This window comes from Lepidochelys kempii, chromosome 1 (assembly GCF_965140285.1).
Source record: "Lepidochelys kempii isolate rLepKem1 chromosome 1, rLepKem1.hap1, whole genome shotgun sequence".
NCBI classification, from domain to species: domain Eukaryota; kingdom Metazoa; phylum Chordata; order Testudines; family Cheloniidae; genus Lepidochelys; species Lepidochelys kempii.
In genome coordinates, this window is record NC_136380.1 from 233613269 (window position 1) to 233631668 (window position 18400).

Consider the following 18400-nt stretch of genomic DNA (forward strand, 5'->3'; position numbering starts at 1 on the left):
CTCCCAAAGCCTTTGCAAAAGGTTTCTGGGGAGGGCAGCCTTATTCCGTCCACCATGGTAGGACACTTTACCACACCAGGCCAGTAGCACCTACTCAGGAATCACTGTAGAACAAAGCATTGCAGTGCATGTTTGCTGGCATTCAAACAACATCCGTTCTTTATCTCTCTGTGTTATCCTCAGGAGAGTGATATCATTCATGGTCACCTGGTTGAAATAGGGTGCTTTTCTTAAGGGGACATTCAGAGGTGCCCGTTCCTGCTGGGCTGTTTGCCTGTGGCTGAACAGAAATGTTCCCTGCTGTTAGCCACAGGGAGGGGTGAGGGGCTAGCCACGTGGTGGGTGGAGGCAATATGCGACCTTATAACGAAAGCACATGTGCTGTGTATGTAATGTTAACAGCAAGGTTTACCGTGAAAGAGTGTACCATAGTTCCATAAAATGTGTCTTTTTAAATACCACTGTCCCTTTTTTTTTTTCTCCACCAGCTGCATGTGTTTCAATGATCACAGGATCTTCTCCTTCCCAGAGGCTAGTGAAGATTAGAAGGCGAAAAAACCGCACTCGTGATGAAATATTCTCTGAGCTCATGCTGTCCTCCCACACTGACAGAGCACAGACGAATGCGCAGAGGTACACAATGTCAGACTGCAGGAAAGCACAAAACGACCGGGAGGAGAGGTGGGCTGAGGAGAGTAAGTGGCGGGCTGAAGAAAGGGCTGAAGCTGAAAGGTGGCGGCAGCGTGATGAGAGGAGGCAGGATTCAATGCTGAGGGTGCTGGAGGATCAAACTAATGCGCTCCAGCATATGGCTGAGCTGCAGGAAAGGCAGCAGGAGCACAGCCCGCCGCTACAGCCCTTGTGTAACCAACCACCTTCCTCCCCAAGTTCCATAGCCTCCTCACCCAGACGCCCAAGAATGCGGTGGGGGGGCCTCCGGCCACCCAGCCACTCCACCCGAGAGGACTGCCCAAGCAACAAAAGGCTGGCATTCAATAAGTTTTAAACTTTTAAAGTGCTGTGTCACCTTGTCCTTCCCTCCTCCACCACCCCTCCCAGGCTACCTTGGCAGTTATCCCCCTCCCGGTGCTTCTCTCCTCCACCCCCCCCCCAAGGCTACCTTGGCAGTTATCCCCCTATTTGCGTGATGAATTAATAAAGAATGCATGAATGTGAAGCAAGAATGACTTTATTGCCTCTGCAAGTGCCGATTGAAGGGAGGAGGGGAGGGTGCTTAGCTTACAGGGAAGTAGAGTGAACCAAGGGGCGGGGGGTTTCATCAAGGAGAAACAAACAGAACTTTCACACCGTAGCCTGGCCAGTCATGAAACTGGTCTTCAAAGCTTCTCTGATGCGCACCGCACCCTCCTGTGCTCTTCTAACCGCCCTGGTGTCTGGCTGCGCGTAACCAGCAGCCAGGCGATTTGCCTCAACCTCCCACCCCACCATAAACGTCTTCCCCTTACTCTTACAGATATCGTGGAGCGCACAGCAAGCAGTAATAACAGTGGGAATATTGGTTTCGCTGAGATCTAAGCGAGTCAGTAAACTGCGCCAGCGCGCCTTTGAACGTCCAAATGCACATTCTACCACCATTCTGCACTTGCTCAGTCTATAGTTGAACAGTTCCTGACTACTGTCCAGGCTGCCTGTGTACGGCTTCATGAGCCATGGCATTAAGGGGTAGGTTGGGTCCACAAGGATAACTATAGGCATTTCAACATCCCCAATGGTTATTTTCTGGTCTGGGAATGAAGTCCCTTCCTGCAGCTTTTGAAACAGACCAGAGTTCCTGAAGATGCGAGCGTCATGTACCTTTCCTGGCCATCCCATGTTGATGTTGGTGAAACGTCCCTTGTGATCCACCAGTGCTTGCAGCACCATTGAAAAGTACCCCTTGCGGTTTACATACTCGCCGGCTTGGTGCTCCGGTGCCAAGACAGGGATATGGGTTCCGTCTATGGCCCCACCACAGTTAGGGAATCCCATTGCAGCAAAGCCATCCACTATGACCAGCACATTTCCCAGGGTCACTACCCTTGATATCAGCAGAACTTTGATTGCGTTGGCTACTTGCATCACAGCAGCCCCCACAGTTGGTTTGCCCACTCCAAATTGATTCCCGACTGACCGGTAGCTGTCTGGTGTTGCAAGCTTCCACAGGGCTATTGCCACTCGCTTCTCAGCTGTGAGGGTTGCTCTCATCTTGGTATTCATGCGCTTCAGAGCAGGGGAAAGCAAGACACAAAGTTCCATGATAGTGCCCTTACGCATGCGAAAGTTTCACAGCCACTGGGACTCATCCCAGACCTGCAACACTATGGGGTCCCACTAGTCTATGCTTGTTTCCCGGGCCCAGAATCGGCATTCCACGGCATGAACCTGCCCCATTAGCACCATGATGCCTGCATTGCCAGGGCCCATGCTTTGAGAGAAGTCTGTGTCCATGTCCCCATCACTCTCGTCACCACGCTGATGTCGCCTACTCGCCCGGTTTCGCTTTGCCAGGTCTGGTGCTGCATACACTGCTGGATAATGCGTGTGGTGTTTAATGTGCTCCTAATTTCCAAAGTGAGCTGAGCGGACTCCATACTTGCCGTGGTGTGGCGTCTGCACAGAAAAAAGGTGCGGAACGATTGTCTGCTGTTGCTCTGATGGAGGGAGGGGCGACTGACGACATGGCTTACAGGGTTGGCTTACAGGGAATTAAAATCAACAAAGGCGGTGGCTTTACATCAAGGAGAAACAAAAACAATTGTCACACAGAATGGCCCCCTCAAGGACTGAACTCAAAACCCTGGGTTTAGCAGGCCAATGCTCAACCCACTAAGCTATCCCTCCCTCTCGTATTTCAGGCAGGACTTCACGGAGGGAGGGAGGGGGGGAGCAAATGAATACAAAACAAATCTGGCCTATTGCTTGTTTTGATCCACTCCATCTATCTTTTACATCTTTGGCTGGCAGCAGACGGTGCAGAAGGACTGCAAGCCATCCACATCTCTTGGCTGCTCGGCAGAAGATGGTACAATAGGACTGGTAGCCATCCTCATCTCCTGCCTGCCCGGCAAAAGATGGTACAATAGGACTGCTAGCCATCCATATTTCCTGCTTGCTCACCATAAGATGGTACAGTAGAACTGCCTGCAGGACTAAAGAGAATGACCTGGTCGAGTCACTCCTAATTTAGTCCCTGCACCCATGTCTGCCCAGGCGCTCCTGACCGAAGCGGCCAGGAGCACCTCGGCCATGATGATGATGGCTACCAGTCCTATTGTACCGTCTGCCGCCACAAGGCAATGGGTTGCTGCTGTTGTGTAGCAATGCAGTACCACTTCTGCCAGCACCCAGGAGACATACGGTGACAGTGAGCTGAGCGGGCTCCATGCTTGCCGTGGTATGGTGTCTGCACAGGTAACTCAGGAAAAAAGGCGCGAAATGATTGTCTGCCGTTGCTTTCACAGAGGGAGGGAGGGAAGGAGGGCCTGATGACATGTACCCAGAACCATCCGCGACAATGTTTTTTGCCCCATCAGGCATTGGGATCTCAACCCAGAATTCCAATGGGTAGCGGAGACTGCGGGAACTCTGGGATAGCTACCCACAGTGCAACACTCCGGAAGTCGACGCTAGCCTCGGTACTGTGGAAGCACTCTTCCGAGTTAATGCACTTAGAGCATTTTGTGTGGGGGAGACACACAATCAACTATATAAAAACGATTTCTAAAAACAGACGTCTATAAATTCGACCTAATTTCGTAGTGTAGACATAGCCTTAGTTTCCTTTCACTTACTCCCTCTTAAGTAACGAACACCCTTCCGTTAAAAAATTGTTCAAGGAAAATAGTAATCCATTTTTCTCAGCCCAACAGTCAAAGTTCACATGATAAAACATTCTTTGCCCAGAATAGACTGAGAGATACATTTTATTAACACTATTTGAATTTCTGAGTCTGGTATTGTGGGCAGTCATTTTACATGCGCTACTTGAAGAAACAAGGCAGCACAGGACAGGGCTACAGAAGTCCAATAAACTAAATGCTGCATAGGGACAAAGATTCCACTTATGATGATTTAAATACAATAAATGGAGCAGAAGATGGAAAATTCTTGTTAAGTAACAAGTGAGAGGACAAAGGAAGAGGAGAGAAGTGTGCTTACCAATCCTTCTTATCTAATGCTTGAGAAATCTGACTGAAGGGCAAAGCGTTTCATTATATCTGAGGTAGCACAGAATGTCAAAGCATGGTACATAGCTGCTTTCAAAAGAATACAAACCACCAGCAATGAGGGAGTGAGTGAGTGGAACACCGTACAGGATTATTTTTTCTTTTCATTTAACCAACCTTTAGCTGGTGAGAATGGTTGAGAAACAAGAGGATCAGAGCAAAGTTCCAGTGGAAATTGTAGCTGCTCTTCATTATCTGTAGAGGCTTCAACAAAGAAGAAATACACACATACATAAAACAGATATTTAACCAAAACCCCCAAATCTTGCCAATATAAGTAAGTTTTAATTTAGTAAGGACTGACTAGAACACATTTATTCAACATAAATACACAGTGATGGACTTTTGAGTGCAGATAAGCAATTAGACGTTTGCTAATAAATACAGCTGCAAAACTACTTGGACGGAATCTGAATTCCACTCAATAGGGCTTAACTTAAATAGGAATATTTCAGGAAAACCAACCCAACTGCTTTAGGTCTGCCTTAACTAAGTTAACTGTATCCAACAGTCGGTTTTTCTTATATTTTCCTATTAAATAAAATTCCTATTGATACCTGGTGGTTCTATCTATTTAGTGCTAGTGAAAGAAGCTGGATAGGCCTGGATGCTTAAGTTCACTATCCAAACAAGATAAATAACACAGAGGCAGAAGAAAGCCCCCTCAACCGGCCAGTTAATGACTTGAACGCTTGCAAACTCAGCTTCGAAAGGCCATTTCAAGAAGTGAGAAAAGAATTCAAACCTCCAAGCTCAGTCCATTTTTGCAGAGAGGATATCAATTGTGACCTGAACTCAACACTTCAGTGCCAGGAACCAGACTGAAATTATCAGTTTAATTCACATTGGTTATTGAACAGCCATAAAAAGGTAACTATTTTCAGTTACTGTTGAACTGATCTAGATTTAAACCAGTGAACTCGAGGTTCAGGGCTCTGTAGCCCCTTATCAACTTCCATCATTAATAGTTTAAATAAAGTCTACCTAAATTTCTTTAGAACATGCATTCTTCCTCAGTTTAGCATGGATGCTCTTTTAGCAAGCTCATACATAAATTGCATAAATCTTCTCCACTCCCTTCAGAATGTCTTACACTTCACTGAGTTCCAAAAAGTCAGTTAGCCTAGTTTTCTAAGTATTGTGAATAATGAATTTCCTAAAATCTTATGAAAAGATTCTGCAATTTATAAGAATAAGCACAAGTATTCTATGATAAATACGTCCTTTTTTCCAAAGCACAGTGGCAGCAGGAAAATGCATGTGTAGACCACTTATTCTTTAGAATCCATTAAAAAGTTTGTTTAAAAAACTGGAGCATGGAATAAGGTTAAGAATTTCTTTCATATAGTTTCAGGTCTGTTGACTAGAGAGAGTTCTCCAGTGAAGAAGCGTGTGGTTGAATTGATAAACTAAAATGATATCATCCACTACACATTAAACATCTTTCCTATACAAACAATTATCAAGAATTGATCATTTCGCCTCCCTCAAAATTCTTACCCCTTTGCAATGTTTTTTCTGCAGGGACTTTACTGGTTTGTAAAGCCTGATTTTTGTCAAATGTTATTGCAACTGCTGTGACTGTGACCTGCAATCAAAAGATACAGTACATATTGTTACTATAAAATCTCTCTTGTACAATCTTCCAAAAGCTTTGCCAAAATTAACATTCTGCTATGGGGAAAATTTACATCATGCATGTTATTGGGAGTAGAAATAAGTTGTTTGTTTTTTCGCAGCACTTACATTTTTGTTAACTATATTCAAGGTACTGTTTTGTGACAAGAGATACCTATGAAATACCATAACCCATTAATGGCAATGTTCTATATAAATAACGTTTGAGACCCTTAATCGTAGTGTGAAAGTAGAATTAATTATATTGAAATTATAATTCATTAAAGAAATGCTGCTTGAAAGATTTGTTGAAATATAGTTGTCATGAAGAGAAACATTAAGGAGTGTGAGACAATGGGTCCTCAAACTAATTAACTTAGAGCTCCTACTGAGCTAGGAGATCGGTAAACGTTAGTATGCAAATAAGATATGTATGTATATTTGTCAGTTTCTGCTTCCTTTTGTCTCCTATGTTGGATTGGCTTTGGCTTGTCTGTATAAATGGGTTGGCTTGAGCTTTTTGTAGGAGGCTCACATATATCTGGGTGCATTGGCAAAGTGCTTTGCTAATAAACAGAGTTGTCTGACAAATTCAGTGAGTCTTGAATCTGACTTTGACAGTAGTAATTAGAAGCTAACAAAATGGCAGTCATTGCTGGAATGAAGAAACACAGCAGATGTTATATAAAACAACCTTCCATGGCAGAGATGGTCTAAGAGCTGATATTGGCTAGGATCTGTTGTCAAAAGAGCCACCTAACAATATTTGAGCCAAGTTTTTTTTTTTTAAAAAAAGTGTGTGTGAACAAAACCAAAACATAATTAGGATTTTGTATTTTCATCAATTCTTTGCCTTTCATCAGAGGATTGCAAAGCATCTTATAAATATGAGTTGAGCCTCACGGTACTTTGTGAGGTAGGCAAGGAATATAAAGGAATTTTTCCCCAGCCACAGAAATGAAGCCACACTTTTGTTGCAAACAGAGGAGCTACTTAATAGCTTACGCCAACAAAACACACAATGTATTAAAAGTAAGTGAAGAAATAAACTGCATCCTCTTGAAACTGCAAGAAAAAATTAGGTAGTCAAAACAAAGTTACCAAATTTAGAATTTGTAAAGGATGGTGGATTAAGCAGCCATATTTTTATTGTATGTGCCATGGGGCACCTTTAAAGGCAACTAGTCAGGACCTTCCATTTCATATTTCATTGGAAAGATGGCATTCCATCAGCACAATAACATGCTGTGGTGCTGTTTCATATAATCAGAGGGAGAGCGTGAACAGCTGAATGAACACATCTTGTGGCACACAGTTCTTCCTTAAAGCTCCCTCAGCATACTAGTGACTCAATCTAATCTAGTTTATGTTGCAAGATCTAATGTAATCAGAAAACATGGTGGCATTAACAACAAATGAAAAAAATCAGTTACCTGAATTACTTCATCCTCTGGAAGAGCCACTGTAAAATTTACATGACAAAGGCAGCAGGGAATCATAGATCGTAGCTTAAAATACAGACTCTGTTGAATACAATACATTATTTGTGTTATTCTAAAAAAATGTTAATTCTATATTTGGTTTATTCTGGATTTCTTTTTTGCAGTAAAAATAATTACCCTATTATTTTCTCTTATTTAAGACTCAATTAGTGATTTCATTTGAGGTTTAAAGGTTTATGGTATGTTGTCTGCTCTGTGCAATAGCTTAATATTGTTATTTTTATAACATGCTGCGTCAAAGATTTTATTCTGATTTGATGTGTCTCAGGAGCTATTAGCATCATATAGCCAGCATTTTAAATATTTGTAGAGCTGCTCAGGAACTAATTACATATGCAACCTAAAACAAGTCTATAATTTTGAAAGGTAAGCCTAAAAAATGTTGTTTGCAATGTAACCTAAATTCCATGTTACCTCGAATTAAATAAATGCACACATCTGGAAACTAGAACTCTTACCTTAAGCAGATTCTCACAGAGATCATTAAAGTTCTTGTTAAGTGTTTGATTTGTCAGGTTAATGTTACTTAATCTGGATACTCTTACTGAGGTGAACATCTGAAGCAGAAACATAAAAGTGTATAGTTTTAATCTTCCTCAATTTTAAATCTATATGTTGCAATAGTGGGAACAGAGCAATCGATTAAAGACATTAATCAGCAGTAGTAGTCATGGTTAATAGAGAAAGAGGAAGAAACAGAAGTGAAAGTCTATGATCACACAAAGGGTGACTCTCTCAAAAATACAACTTTTTTTTTTTAAACATAAGCTTAAGTATTCAACCTCATCGGGGGCTTGAAAGCCAGCCCTGGTTCTTACCATGTCACTCTTCAACAGCAAACCAGGTTCTGCGGGCCAAATCATACCCATAGTTACACCCATGCAACCCCTTTACCTTGAAAGGAATTGCACAGGTACAACTAAGTTGATCTTCTAAAAGCTATTCTGTTGACTATGCACAATACAGCTCACACTTTCTTGGCTGAACTGATTCTGCAATGCAACAGGAGTAGAAAGCAATAAAAACTTATTTTTGTCACAACTCAGTTATATCTGTTTAAACAAACAGGAATGGATATGTTGAGTAAGGGGGTGTCATTTTTCATTTTTCAGAGTACAGCTACTCTCAAAAATCTATTGCAATGTCAACAGTATATTTGTATACAAGTTTGGTTTTAAAAGGTCTTTTTGTTTTTAAAAACAACTTTACCTGTATATCAGAAGTCCAGTTATTTATGCCAGGCATAATTTCTGTGTTACAACTGTAGAAGCCTGTTACAGAAAATATTCACAGAGTTATATAATGTGCTGTGCATGAAGTAGTGCAGAGTTTCCCAAAAGCTAAATTAACTTTCCACAGTACTTTTTTCAAATATTGCAATGCATAAACTTAAAAACATACAAGCAGTACTAAAGAAATATACCAGCTTTCTAAAAATAACGTATTTCATAATATAGACCAAAGTTTAAAAACCTACACAGCAGCAAAAATGTGAAGCATTAGTAAATAAATATTCTTAAAAGTATAAAGCTTCATTACCGTAATTTGTATATTAATCTTTTTTCATTTGCCAAAAAATGCCTCACAAAACAAGACAATCTCTGTGGTCACTTGATTTCTGATCTCAAAGTGACTATCCTTCAACAAAAAAAACTTCGAAAACAGACTCCAACGAGAGACTGCTGAATTGGAATTAATTTGCAAATTGGGTACAATTAATTTAGGCTTGAATAGAGACTGGGAGTGGTTGAGTCATTATACTAAGTAAAACTATTTCCCCTTGTTTATTCCTCCCCCCCACTGTTCCTCAGACGTTCTTGTTAACTCTTGGAAATGTGCTGGAAATGGCCCACCTTGATTATCACTTCAACAGGTTTTTTTTTCCCCCAACCCCACTCTCCTGCTGGGAACAGCTCATCTTAAGTGATCACTCTCCTTACAATGTGCATTTTTTCGTGGTCTGTGTGTATATAAATCTCCTCACTGTATTTTCCACTTTATGCATCCGATGAAGTGAGCTGTAGCTCACGAAAGCTCATGCTCAAATAAATTGGTTAGTCTCTAAAGTGCCACAAGTACTCCTTTTCTTTAAACACTAGAATCACACTCAGTGCAGCAAAGATGCTCACGCTATGAGAGGCATGTGGGAACTGAGACCGACTGAGGGACCAGCAGATTCATGTCTCCCATCACACGCTCACTCTGGGCCATACGCTCATTGAGTGCAATGGTGGGCGGAATTGCCCGCACTATTTACAGGTATCTTGTTTTTTTTTGTCAAGTGCTTATAGTTGAATTTGTGTAAGTTAAATGCGCGTATGATGCGACTCACCTGTACTTAAAAGAAATTTAGAACAAGCCCTGCAACTGCATGTCAAAGTTCATACATGAGTGGATACTATGGATACCATGAATATAAGCAAGCTGGAAGGCATGATAAAAGACTACTATGTGTCACAACATGAAGATGACATTTCACATCTATGAAGAATAACTGCCATTCTTTTCTACAAAGATATTCTTGAAAGCTAAAAGGTGAGTATGTTGTAACTAGCTGTTTGCTATTAAAATGAAGTTTATAATGGAGCTGCAGCCCCGAATACTGAAGTTCCATGAGGAACAATGTATTGTTGGTTGCTGGATCCTATAGTAAGGAAATTGGTCTTAAAGAATTTTATTTTAAATATACATTTCTGTATTAACTATATTAATACACATGAAGAAAAAAAATTTGAACTAACCGAGATTGAGAGAAGAAGAAAAAAGAAAACCAACCGGAATTTTGGAAAACAAATAAGTGCTGCTTCAAAGAATAAAACGAAAATACAACTTTTTGGAAAAGAGACACTGAAACCAGAAAAAAACCCCAAAAAACCCCAAGCAAAAAAAAAGATTGTTTGCAATTGAGAATCAAAAGGTAGGAATAATTTTTTCCAAAGAAGAAACAATCACAACGTTGTAGTACAGAGGGGGGCAAACTACGACCCGTGGACCACATCCGGCCCGCAGGACCCTTCCCTCTGGCCCCGAGCTCCTGCCAGGGAACAGGGTCAGGACAGGCTTGCGAAGGAGCCAGCCCAATTCCTCGGCAGCGCGGTGAGCAACGCGGAGGCTAGCCCCTGGCCCCTCTCCTTCTGCTCCCCTCCTTTGCAGTTACAGTTCCCCCAGCACCTGGGCAGCATGGCTGCAGCTCTGGCTGGGCGGCATGGCTATAGTGCCACCAGACCTGGGGCTCCAGGGCGTTGCGGTCAGGGAGCAGGGGGAATTGGGGGTAGGAGGCAAGAAGCAGTGGGGCGGTCAAGGGGCCTGGGCCCTGCTGCTGGGGACAGGGGCAGAACAAGCCAGGGCCCCCCTCCACTCCCAGCATGCTTGGCCCCTGTCCCCAGCAGCCAAGCCCAAACAGGGAGCAAGCCCTGCCTGACTGCCAGGGAGAGCAGCAAAATGAGCAGAGGAAACACACAGGGAAAGGAATGAGCCTCCCTTATCCCCACCCCACAGGTAACATGGAGCGTGGAGAGCAAGGAGGGTTGGATAGGGGGGTGGTCAGGGGGTGGGGAGCAGGGGAGGTTGGATAGGGATGGGCGTCCTGGGGGATGGTCAGGGGCAGAGAGCTGGGGTGTTTGGATAGGATGTGGGAGTCCTGGGGGGCAGTCGGGAGGGTTGGATGGGGGTGGGGGACAGACCACGCCTCGCTGTTTGGGGAGGCATAGCCTTCCCCAGCCTTCTCTACCCGGCCCTCCATACAATTTCTGTACCCGATGGGGCCCTAGAACCAAAAAGTTTGCTCACCCCTTTTGTAGTAGGTAGCACATGTTTTAATAATGTATATATTGCACAAACAACGTTGCTAAATAATAGACGTATAGACCACTAACATCTCTCATATGAAGTTCTAGCATCAATTCTGCTGTTGTTGGCATCCTTTCGTCTGCGAGAGACAGTGGGAATTGCAGACTATGATTTAAGTCAGTCTCCAACCTTTTCACATACAAGATCATTTTTTGAATTTAAGTGCAACCCAGGATCTATCCCGCCCCTTCCCCAAAGCCCTGCCCACTCCATTCCCCGCCCTCACCCCCGCTCACTCTCTCCCACCCTCACTCACTTTCACCGGGCTGGGGCAGGGGGTTGGGGCCGATGGGTTCAGAGCGTGGAGGGGGCTTTGGGCTGAGCCTGGGGCAGGGGTGTAGGAGGGGAGAGGAGTACAAGCTCTGGGAGGGAGTTTGGGTGCAGGAGGGGGCTCAGGGCTGGGGCAGAGTGTTGGGGTGCTGGCCCTGGGAGAGAGCTCAGGGCTGGGGCAGGGGCTTGGGGTACAGGAGGGGGTATGGGGTGCTGGATCTGAGAGGGGGCTCAGGGTTGGGATGCGGGCTTCCACCAGGCAGCACTTACCTTGGGCAGTGGCGCAGCGGGGCTAAGGCAGGCTTCCTGCCTGCCCTGGCCCCACGCCGCTCCCGGAGGCGGCCAACATGCCCCTCTGGGAGGGGCACGTGGCTCTGCACGCTGCTCCTGCCTGCAAGTACCGCGCCCGCAGCTCCAATTGGCCACAGTTCCCCATTCCTGGCCAATGGGAGCTGCAGGGGCAGTGCCTGCAGGCAGAAGCAGCGTGCGGAGATCCCTGCCCCACCCCCAGGAGCGTGCTGGCCGCTTCCAGCGGCGGCACACAGCCAGGGCAGGCAGGGAGCCTCTGCTTTAGCCCCGACGTGCTTTTAGCGGCCAGGAGATCACGATCAACTGGCAGAGGCTCCAAGATCGACCAGTTGATCGTGATCTACTGGTTGGTGACCACTGATGTAGATGGTTTGCAATGTCTCATGTGACTGAATAGTCCAATCCGAGATTTACATGAGCTTTAGCAGTTATTGCAAGTGTATGTATCTTGTTTGGGAGCTGCTTGCTTCCTATGGGCTCTTTTCTCTTCAAGCTGTAGGAGCCAGCTCCTGTCATGGACTTTGATATCCTGATGTAGACGATGGCGCCACTTGTTACGATCATTTGTCAAGATTTCCCATTGGTCAGAATCAATTCCAAATTCCTTCATATCTCGCTTGTGTGTATCTTTATAGCGAAGCTTGGGGCGTCCTGTTGTTCTTGTTCCCCCTGATAGCTCCCCGTATAGCATGTCCCTGGGCATGCGTCCATCTTCCAACCTACTCAGATGGCCCAGCCAGCGCAGTCGTCTTTGCATGAGCAGGGTTGTGACACTTCGTAAATTTGCCCTCCGAAAAACCTCTGCGTTGGTGACCTTATCCTGCCATTTGGTGTTGAGTATGAGGCGTAAACAACGTACGTGGAAACTATTTAACCTTTTCTCCTGATGAGCATAAGTTGTCCATGTTTCTTCACCATACATGAGAGTGCTGAGGACGCAAGCTTGGTACACGAGCATTTTGGTCTTGATGGTAAGCTTTCAGTTGTTCCATGCTCTTTTAGTTAGTCTGCTAAAGGTGGTGGCAGCCTTTCCAATGCAAACATTTAGTTCTTCATCAAGTGAGAGGCTGGTGGTCACTGCAGAACCTACACAGCTGAACTTTTGGACTACTTCTAGCTTGTTTGCATTTAAGATAATTGAAGGATCTTGTGGAACCCCCTGTCTGAATACAACTGTTTTCTTGTTGCTGATGGTGAAAGCAAGTGCCTGACAGGTACTTGAAAGGCAGTCCATAAGTTCTTGTAGTAGATCTTCATTGTGGGCTATGAGGGCATCAGCAAATAGAAGTTCCCTGATTAGCACCTTTTTGACTTTGGTTTTTGACTTAAGTCGGGACTGGTTGAAAGAATTTCCCATCTGATCTTGTGCGGAGATACGCTCCATCTTTCATGTCCTTAAACACATAGTGAAAGAGTACCGAGAAGCTTTCAAAAAAGAGTCTAGAGGCAAGAACACATCCTTGCTTCACTCTGCTTTTCATCTCAAAGCAGTTTGAAGTGGACCCATGAAACTGGACAGTTGCTCTCATGTTGTCGTGGAATGAACATAGAAGACTTAACAAGTTTGGTGGGCACCCTATCTTTTCTAGTATTGCAAACAGACCTGCTCTGCTGACCGTGTCAAATGTTTTGGTTAGGTCCACAAGGGCAAGGTACAATGTTCGGTTTTGCTCTCTGCACTTTTCTTGGAGTTGACGCAGAGAAAATATCATGTCTTTAGTTGATCTTCTAGCCCTGAATCCACACTGTGACTCAGGGTAGAACTGATTCGCCAGCTCTTGTAGGCACACTAAAATGACTTCTGTGAAAGCTTTTCCTGCTACACTTAGTAGCGAAATACCCCTGTAGTTGTTGCAGTCGCCCTTTTCGCCTTAATTTTTATATAAAGTGAGGATGTTTGCATCATGCATCTCTTGTGGTATCTCACCCTCTTTCCAGCATTTAAGTAGCACCTGATGAAGATATGGTAATAGGCTGTCTTTCCGGCACTTGAGGCCATCTTTTCCAGGAGCCTTGACACTTGACAGTAAATCAGTGGCCTTGCTTCGCTCTTCTACAGTGGGCTCCACATCTAGCTCTAGCAGGTGAGAATTGAAAACCTGCTACCGCTATGACCATAAGCAGTACAACCCGTACTGGTCAATTCCAAGCGCTGGGCAGTGGTTAATTAACTCAGAAACCTCAGGAAGTGCCAATGGCTTCTGGCTGATGAGTGCCTGAGAAGGGTAGTGGGGGAAATGCCTCCCCTTGATGGAGGAAATGCCATCAAAAGGTGGATGAGCAAACGACATCTACACAGGACAGACTGGGCCCTTCAGCTGTGGCCGACAACCAATCTTGAAGCGGAGCCCTGAAAGGCACGAAGATGGAAGATCTCTGCACTGGCAACTCCTTCAGCATAGCTGGTTCCAAAGGACTCCCGGCCTTCCTTTGGTCCAAACCAGTGAAGTCAAGAGGGGGCCGCTGACACACTGCCAAAGCAGCGCCTCCATATCAACTGCCCAGGCTATTGCAGCAACATCATATGAAGAGGACACTTCGTCTTTGCTGGCAACATGGACAAATACGGAAGGTGGCAGTTATGGGTTATAAGCTCTCACTTGATTGGCACAGAGAGGGTGCCACGGGTCACCTTCGACGGTGGGAGGAATCAATTCTGCTACACTGTCAATAATTCATTTTGTAGCATCTATTGATTTCTGAAAATCTAATACTCTTGTTCAGTGCTAAACTCTGATGTTTACAGATTCACAAGGACTTTAGCAAGTATTGAAGAAATTAGTACCCCTCCCACACACACACACAGTTTGCTATTATTTATTACACTGCTGCTTTCTAGAGAAAATAAGCACAGTGGATTTGGATGAAAAACTTGATGTGGATGAAATAATTAAGAAACCCATGTCTTCTTGAACTGTCTCTCCTCAATAGAAATAAACAGTTTGGAAAGCTCCAGTGGAAGACAGGAGTAGATTTTCATATGGAGACGGGCGTGGAAATGAATGCTGCCACATTGAAAGAAAAAATACATTTGACAACACGTGAGATCCAACAAATAATACTGTTCAGTTTAAACAACATTCCTGGAATAAAAAACAATATCTAGTGGACAGTTCATATTATATGGCTAAAGTCACTGCAGCAATATATTGACTCAATACTTCTACTTTCAGTGAACCCTCTACCTACATTTCAGCCATCCAGAATATAACAATCTGCAGATACTGAATTACTAGTGCAAAAGACACAAGAATTTTGAAACTTTTCACTCTACAAGGAAATGACTACCATGTTGAATTTCCAGTTATGATACAAAAAGATGATCAGCACACAACAGTGTATTGGGAATCAATCTTCCTTGCCTCAGGTTACAATCAGCACATTCTCAAGAGAGACAAAGTATTTTTCCTCTGTGAGATTTGACCCACAATATTGCATTTCAAGGAATTTTTTTTTCCCCAATTCTGACCTTGCATGAAATAAAACAATTCTCTATTATCCAGCATATTGTGAAAAAGACTGCCAGAAGTTTATACAACTATTAATTTTAACCACATAGCATGAGAATTTTGTTTACGCTACCTGGAGGTGGTGGAACATCTGTCAGTAAAGAATGTACATCTTCCATTGCATCTGTATCATCAATCTGAAACAAATAAAATACACTGGTACTGTCAAGATGACAAAAATACTACAACAAAGTTATTACTAGATACAAAAGTCGAGTGTTTTTTTTTAAATAGGTGAATTTATTTAGACGCCTAAATAAATGACTAATTTGGGAATTGCTGGGTACTTAGCACTTTTGAAAATCAGTTAACTTATATAGATTCCTAAATAAGGGCTTTAGCCCAAACTTAGACACCCAGTTTTGAAAAACCATACCGATGTTTTTAAATTTCATATTTACTTCTGAAAAAACTAGCTGGATCAATAAAGAGGCAAACTGAACAAAATACAAAACAACTAATCAAGATTTTTTTAAAATAAAAAACAATACTCTATTTCTTCAAGTTTTATTATAATTATCAACTGACCACCACTTTCAAGTTTAAAATTCAATAATTTTTGATTTAGCACTTTCAGGGAAACAAAATTTATTTTTACACTTCTCACAGTACTTCAAAGTATTTAATTCATTTAAATATATGCTCATTAACAAGCAATGTAGCTTCAGAATAAACAAGTACACTTCAAATATTAAGTTATAACATGCACCTCTTCACCTGACAGAGCACTCCAGAGTCCTTCTGTTTTCTGAAGGCCATTTAGTTTAATAAAATTTTAGACTCGAAAAATTCTAGCTCCTCAGACATAAAAAAAGACAATATAATAGGAGCCGCAAAGAATAAATAAATTGTATGAATAATCACAAAAATAATGGAATTTTCGGGATACAAACACTGAATGCTGAGGTGCTAGCATACAAGCTATTTAAGGCTTGGATCAGTGATGATGGCCTGTCTTTTATGTAGCTGAAAAAGAATCTCCCATTTGCTTTTTATTAGCATCTAGGTACTGCTTGACATAGATGACCAAGAGGAGGATATCTTTTAGGATGTGGTTCATAGGCACAGACTAGATGTGCTCAAGAACAACAGGAAAGAAGAACAGAGGGAGCTTCCAATTTCAATTAAGAGTTTCTATTGATACAAAAATTAATGAGCTGCTCTACAATTCAGGATACTTTGGAAATAATGAACAGGTCCTTTATCTATTTTCCACACATTTTTCAGGATGAAAAGTAGGAGCATGAGCATCATAGAAACGGATATTACCTCCAAGACAAAAGCATCCTTTTTCCCATGTGAAAGGTCCAATTCCATAACTTCATCAGAACTTTCTGACTGAGATCTTAGCAGCCTAGAACGCTGTCTTGGTTCTGGAAAGGGAGACCCTATGATTTCCTCAGGTATCTCCTGAAAATAGTATTACAATAAAATTCATATATGTACTCCATTTCTTAAAACTAATTTGAAAATTTAACAACTTGCCATAACATAGTTCTAAGACTCAGAACATTCTGAATATCATTCTACTTAGAAATAATTCTGTCGACAATATAAACCATATTTTCTGCTTTTAATTCCATCCTGTCCCTTTTATTTTAGAATTTTCTTTATCACAACTAGGGATATATGCATACAGGATTTATCTCCCTCATGTCAATCATTCCTGCTACTTATATCACAGACCAGGATTACTGCTTCTGGAAAGGAGTAAGAATTAGCTCCACAACAGCCAATTGTGGTGACTTAAAGAAAGTTGTATATACAAAAATTCTGGTTTTATACAACATCCCTTGGTAATGACAAACAGTGAAATAAACTCATTTTTCATTATACACATAGATAATGCACACAGTGACTGTAAGAAATATGTCAGATCTATTAATAACAATGATAGATGAACCGCTGAAGTCTAACTGTTTAAGACAAAAATCCTGTTCACGATATACATTTTTGGTTCTTTTAATTTTTTGTCCCAGTCAGTTTCCCCTAAGCTTTAATAACAGATGTTGCATATTCTGCATCAAATTGAGAGAGGGGAATAAAATGTATCGACACTATCCCTATCAGTGATGAGTAATGTTAACCAGATCTGAAAGTAATTGCATCCATTCTACCTCAAGTTTCTGGATACATTAAGGATTATATGAGATGTACCATATCTACTTATTTCTGTATAAGAGGAAAGTTAAGAACAAAAAACTGCTAGGGAATCTTCCTGAAGACTCTCTCAGTTTACTAGGGAAGGTGAAGTGATTCTGGTCTATTGAAAAAAATTATGTAGGTTGTGTAATGCGGAGATCTTCCTGTAACCAAAGAGCCGAAGACTCCATGACACCTATTAGAGACCTCACTATGCCAATCTAATTAACCTAGAGGCCACTCAGGCCTGGTCTACACTGAAAAATTTAACACCCTGAGCACTGTAGTTAGGTCGACCTAGCCACCCGTGTAGATGCCGCAAGGCTGACGGAAGAACTCTTCCGTTGACCTAGTTACTGCCTCTCAGAGTGGCGGATTAACTACCTCTTCTGTAGATGCAGGAAGTGCCCATGCTGCAGTGCAGCAGCGGCACCACTGTAGTGCTTGTAGCATAAACAGCCTCAGTTACTAAGGAGAATGGGGTGCATTAAAAAACCATCAGACAGCGGTAAAGAGAAAACTTTGCATGGAGTATTTCGACCTGGAATAATTTTTTTTAATGGCAGCTACAAATCATAGAAAAATTGGATTTATATTGGAATTGTTGATACAGGCTTAGGGGCCCTATTTGACAGAAAGCAACTTCCATGTTTTCTGCCTCACAGTGGTCAACAACACCTCCAGCTACACAGCTGCAAAGATTATCTATTTCAAAAAAAGATTAATTTTCCTTCTTGGGAGTGGCTACCTACTGCTCATTCATGTGCACAAGAACACCACTCTTGCCAGAGTCTCAGCTTGGCTCTTGGGCAGGATGAGATCCTCTGTAACTGACAGCTAGCCATAGAAACAAGACATGTTAAGCCCCTTCACAGTCCAAAAATCTGGAATCTATTTCTGTATTGGGACCAGTGAATTCCTACGGTTCTAAGAAAGAGGGACAGTTACTGGCCAGCCTATAGGTCACCTTATATAA

At 42.7% G+C, this 18400-nt stretch overlaps 1 protein-coding gene across 20 annotated transcripts in view; it reads right to left on the bottom strand.

The window, feature by feature from the left end:
• C2CD5 (C2 calcium dependent domain containing 5) overlaps positions 1 to 18400 on the bottom strand; it is a 134497-nt gene that overhangs the window by 19172 nt on the left and 96925 nt on the right. For all 20 annotated transcript variants that reach the window (XM_073318152.2, XM_073318106.2, XM_073318114.2 and 17 more), the window contains 7 exons: positions 16552 to 16692; positions 15356 to 15419; positions 8555 to 8616; positions 7804 to 7902; positions 7277 to 7366; positions 5727 to 5814; positions 4344 to 4430 (listed from right to left, as the gene is read on the bottom strand). In XM_073318152.2, coding sequence (XP_073174253.1) covers positions 4344 to 4430; positions 5727 to 5814; positions 7277 to 7366; positions 7804 to 7902; positions 8555 to 8616; positions 15356 to 15419; positions 16552 to 16692 — 631 coding nt within the window. The remainder of the gene's footprint in view (positions 1 to 4343; positions 4431 to 5726; positions 5815 to 7276; positions 7367 to 7803; positions 7903 to 8554; positions 8617 to 15355; positions 15420 to 16551; positions 16693 to 18400) is intronic.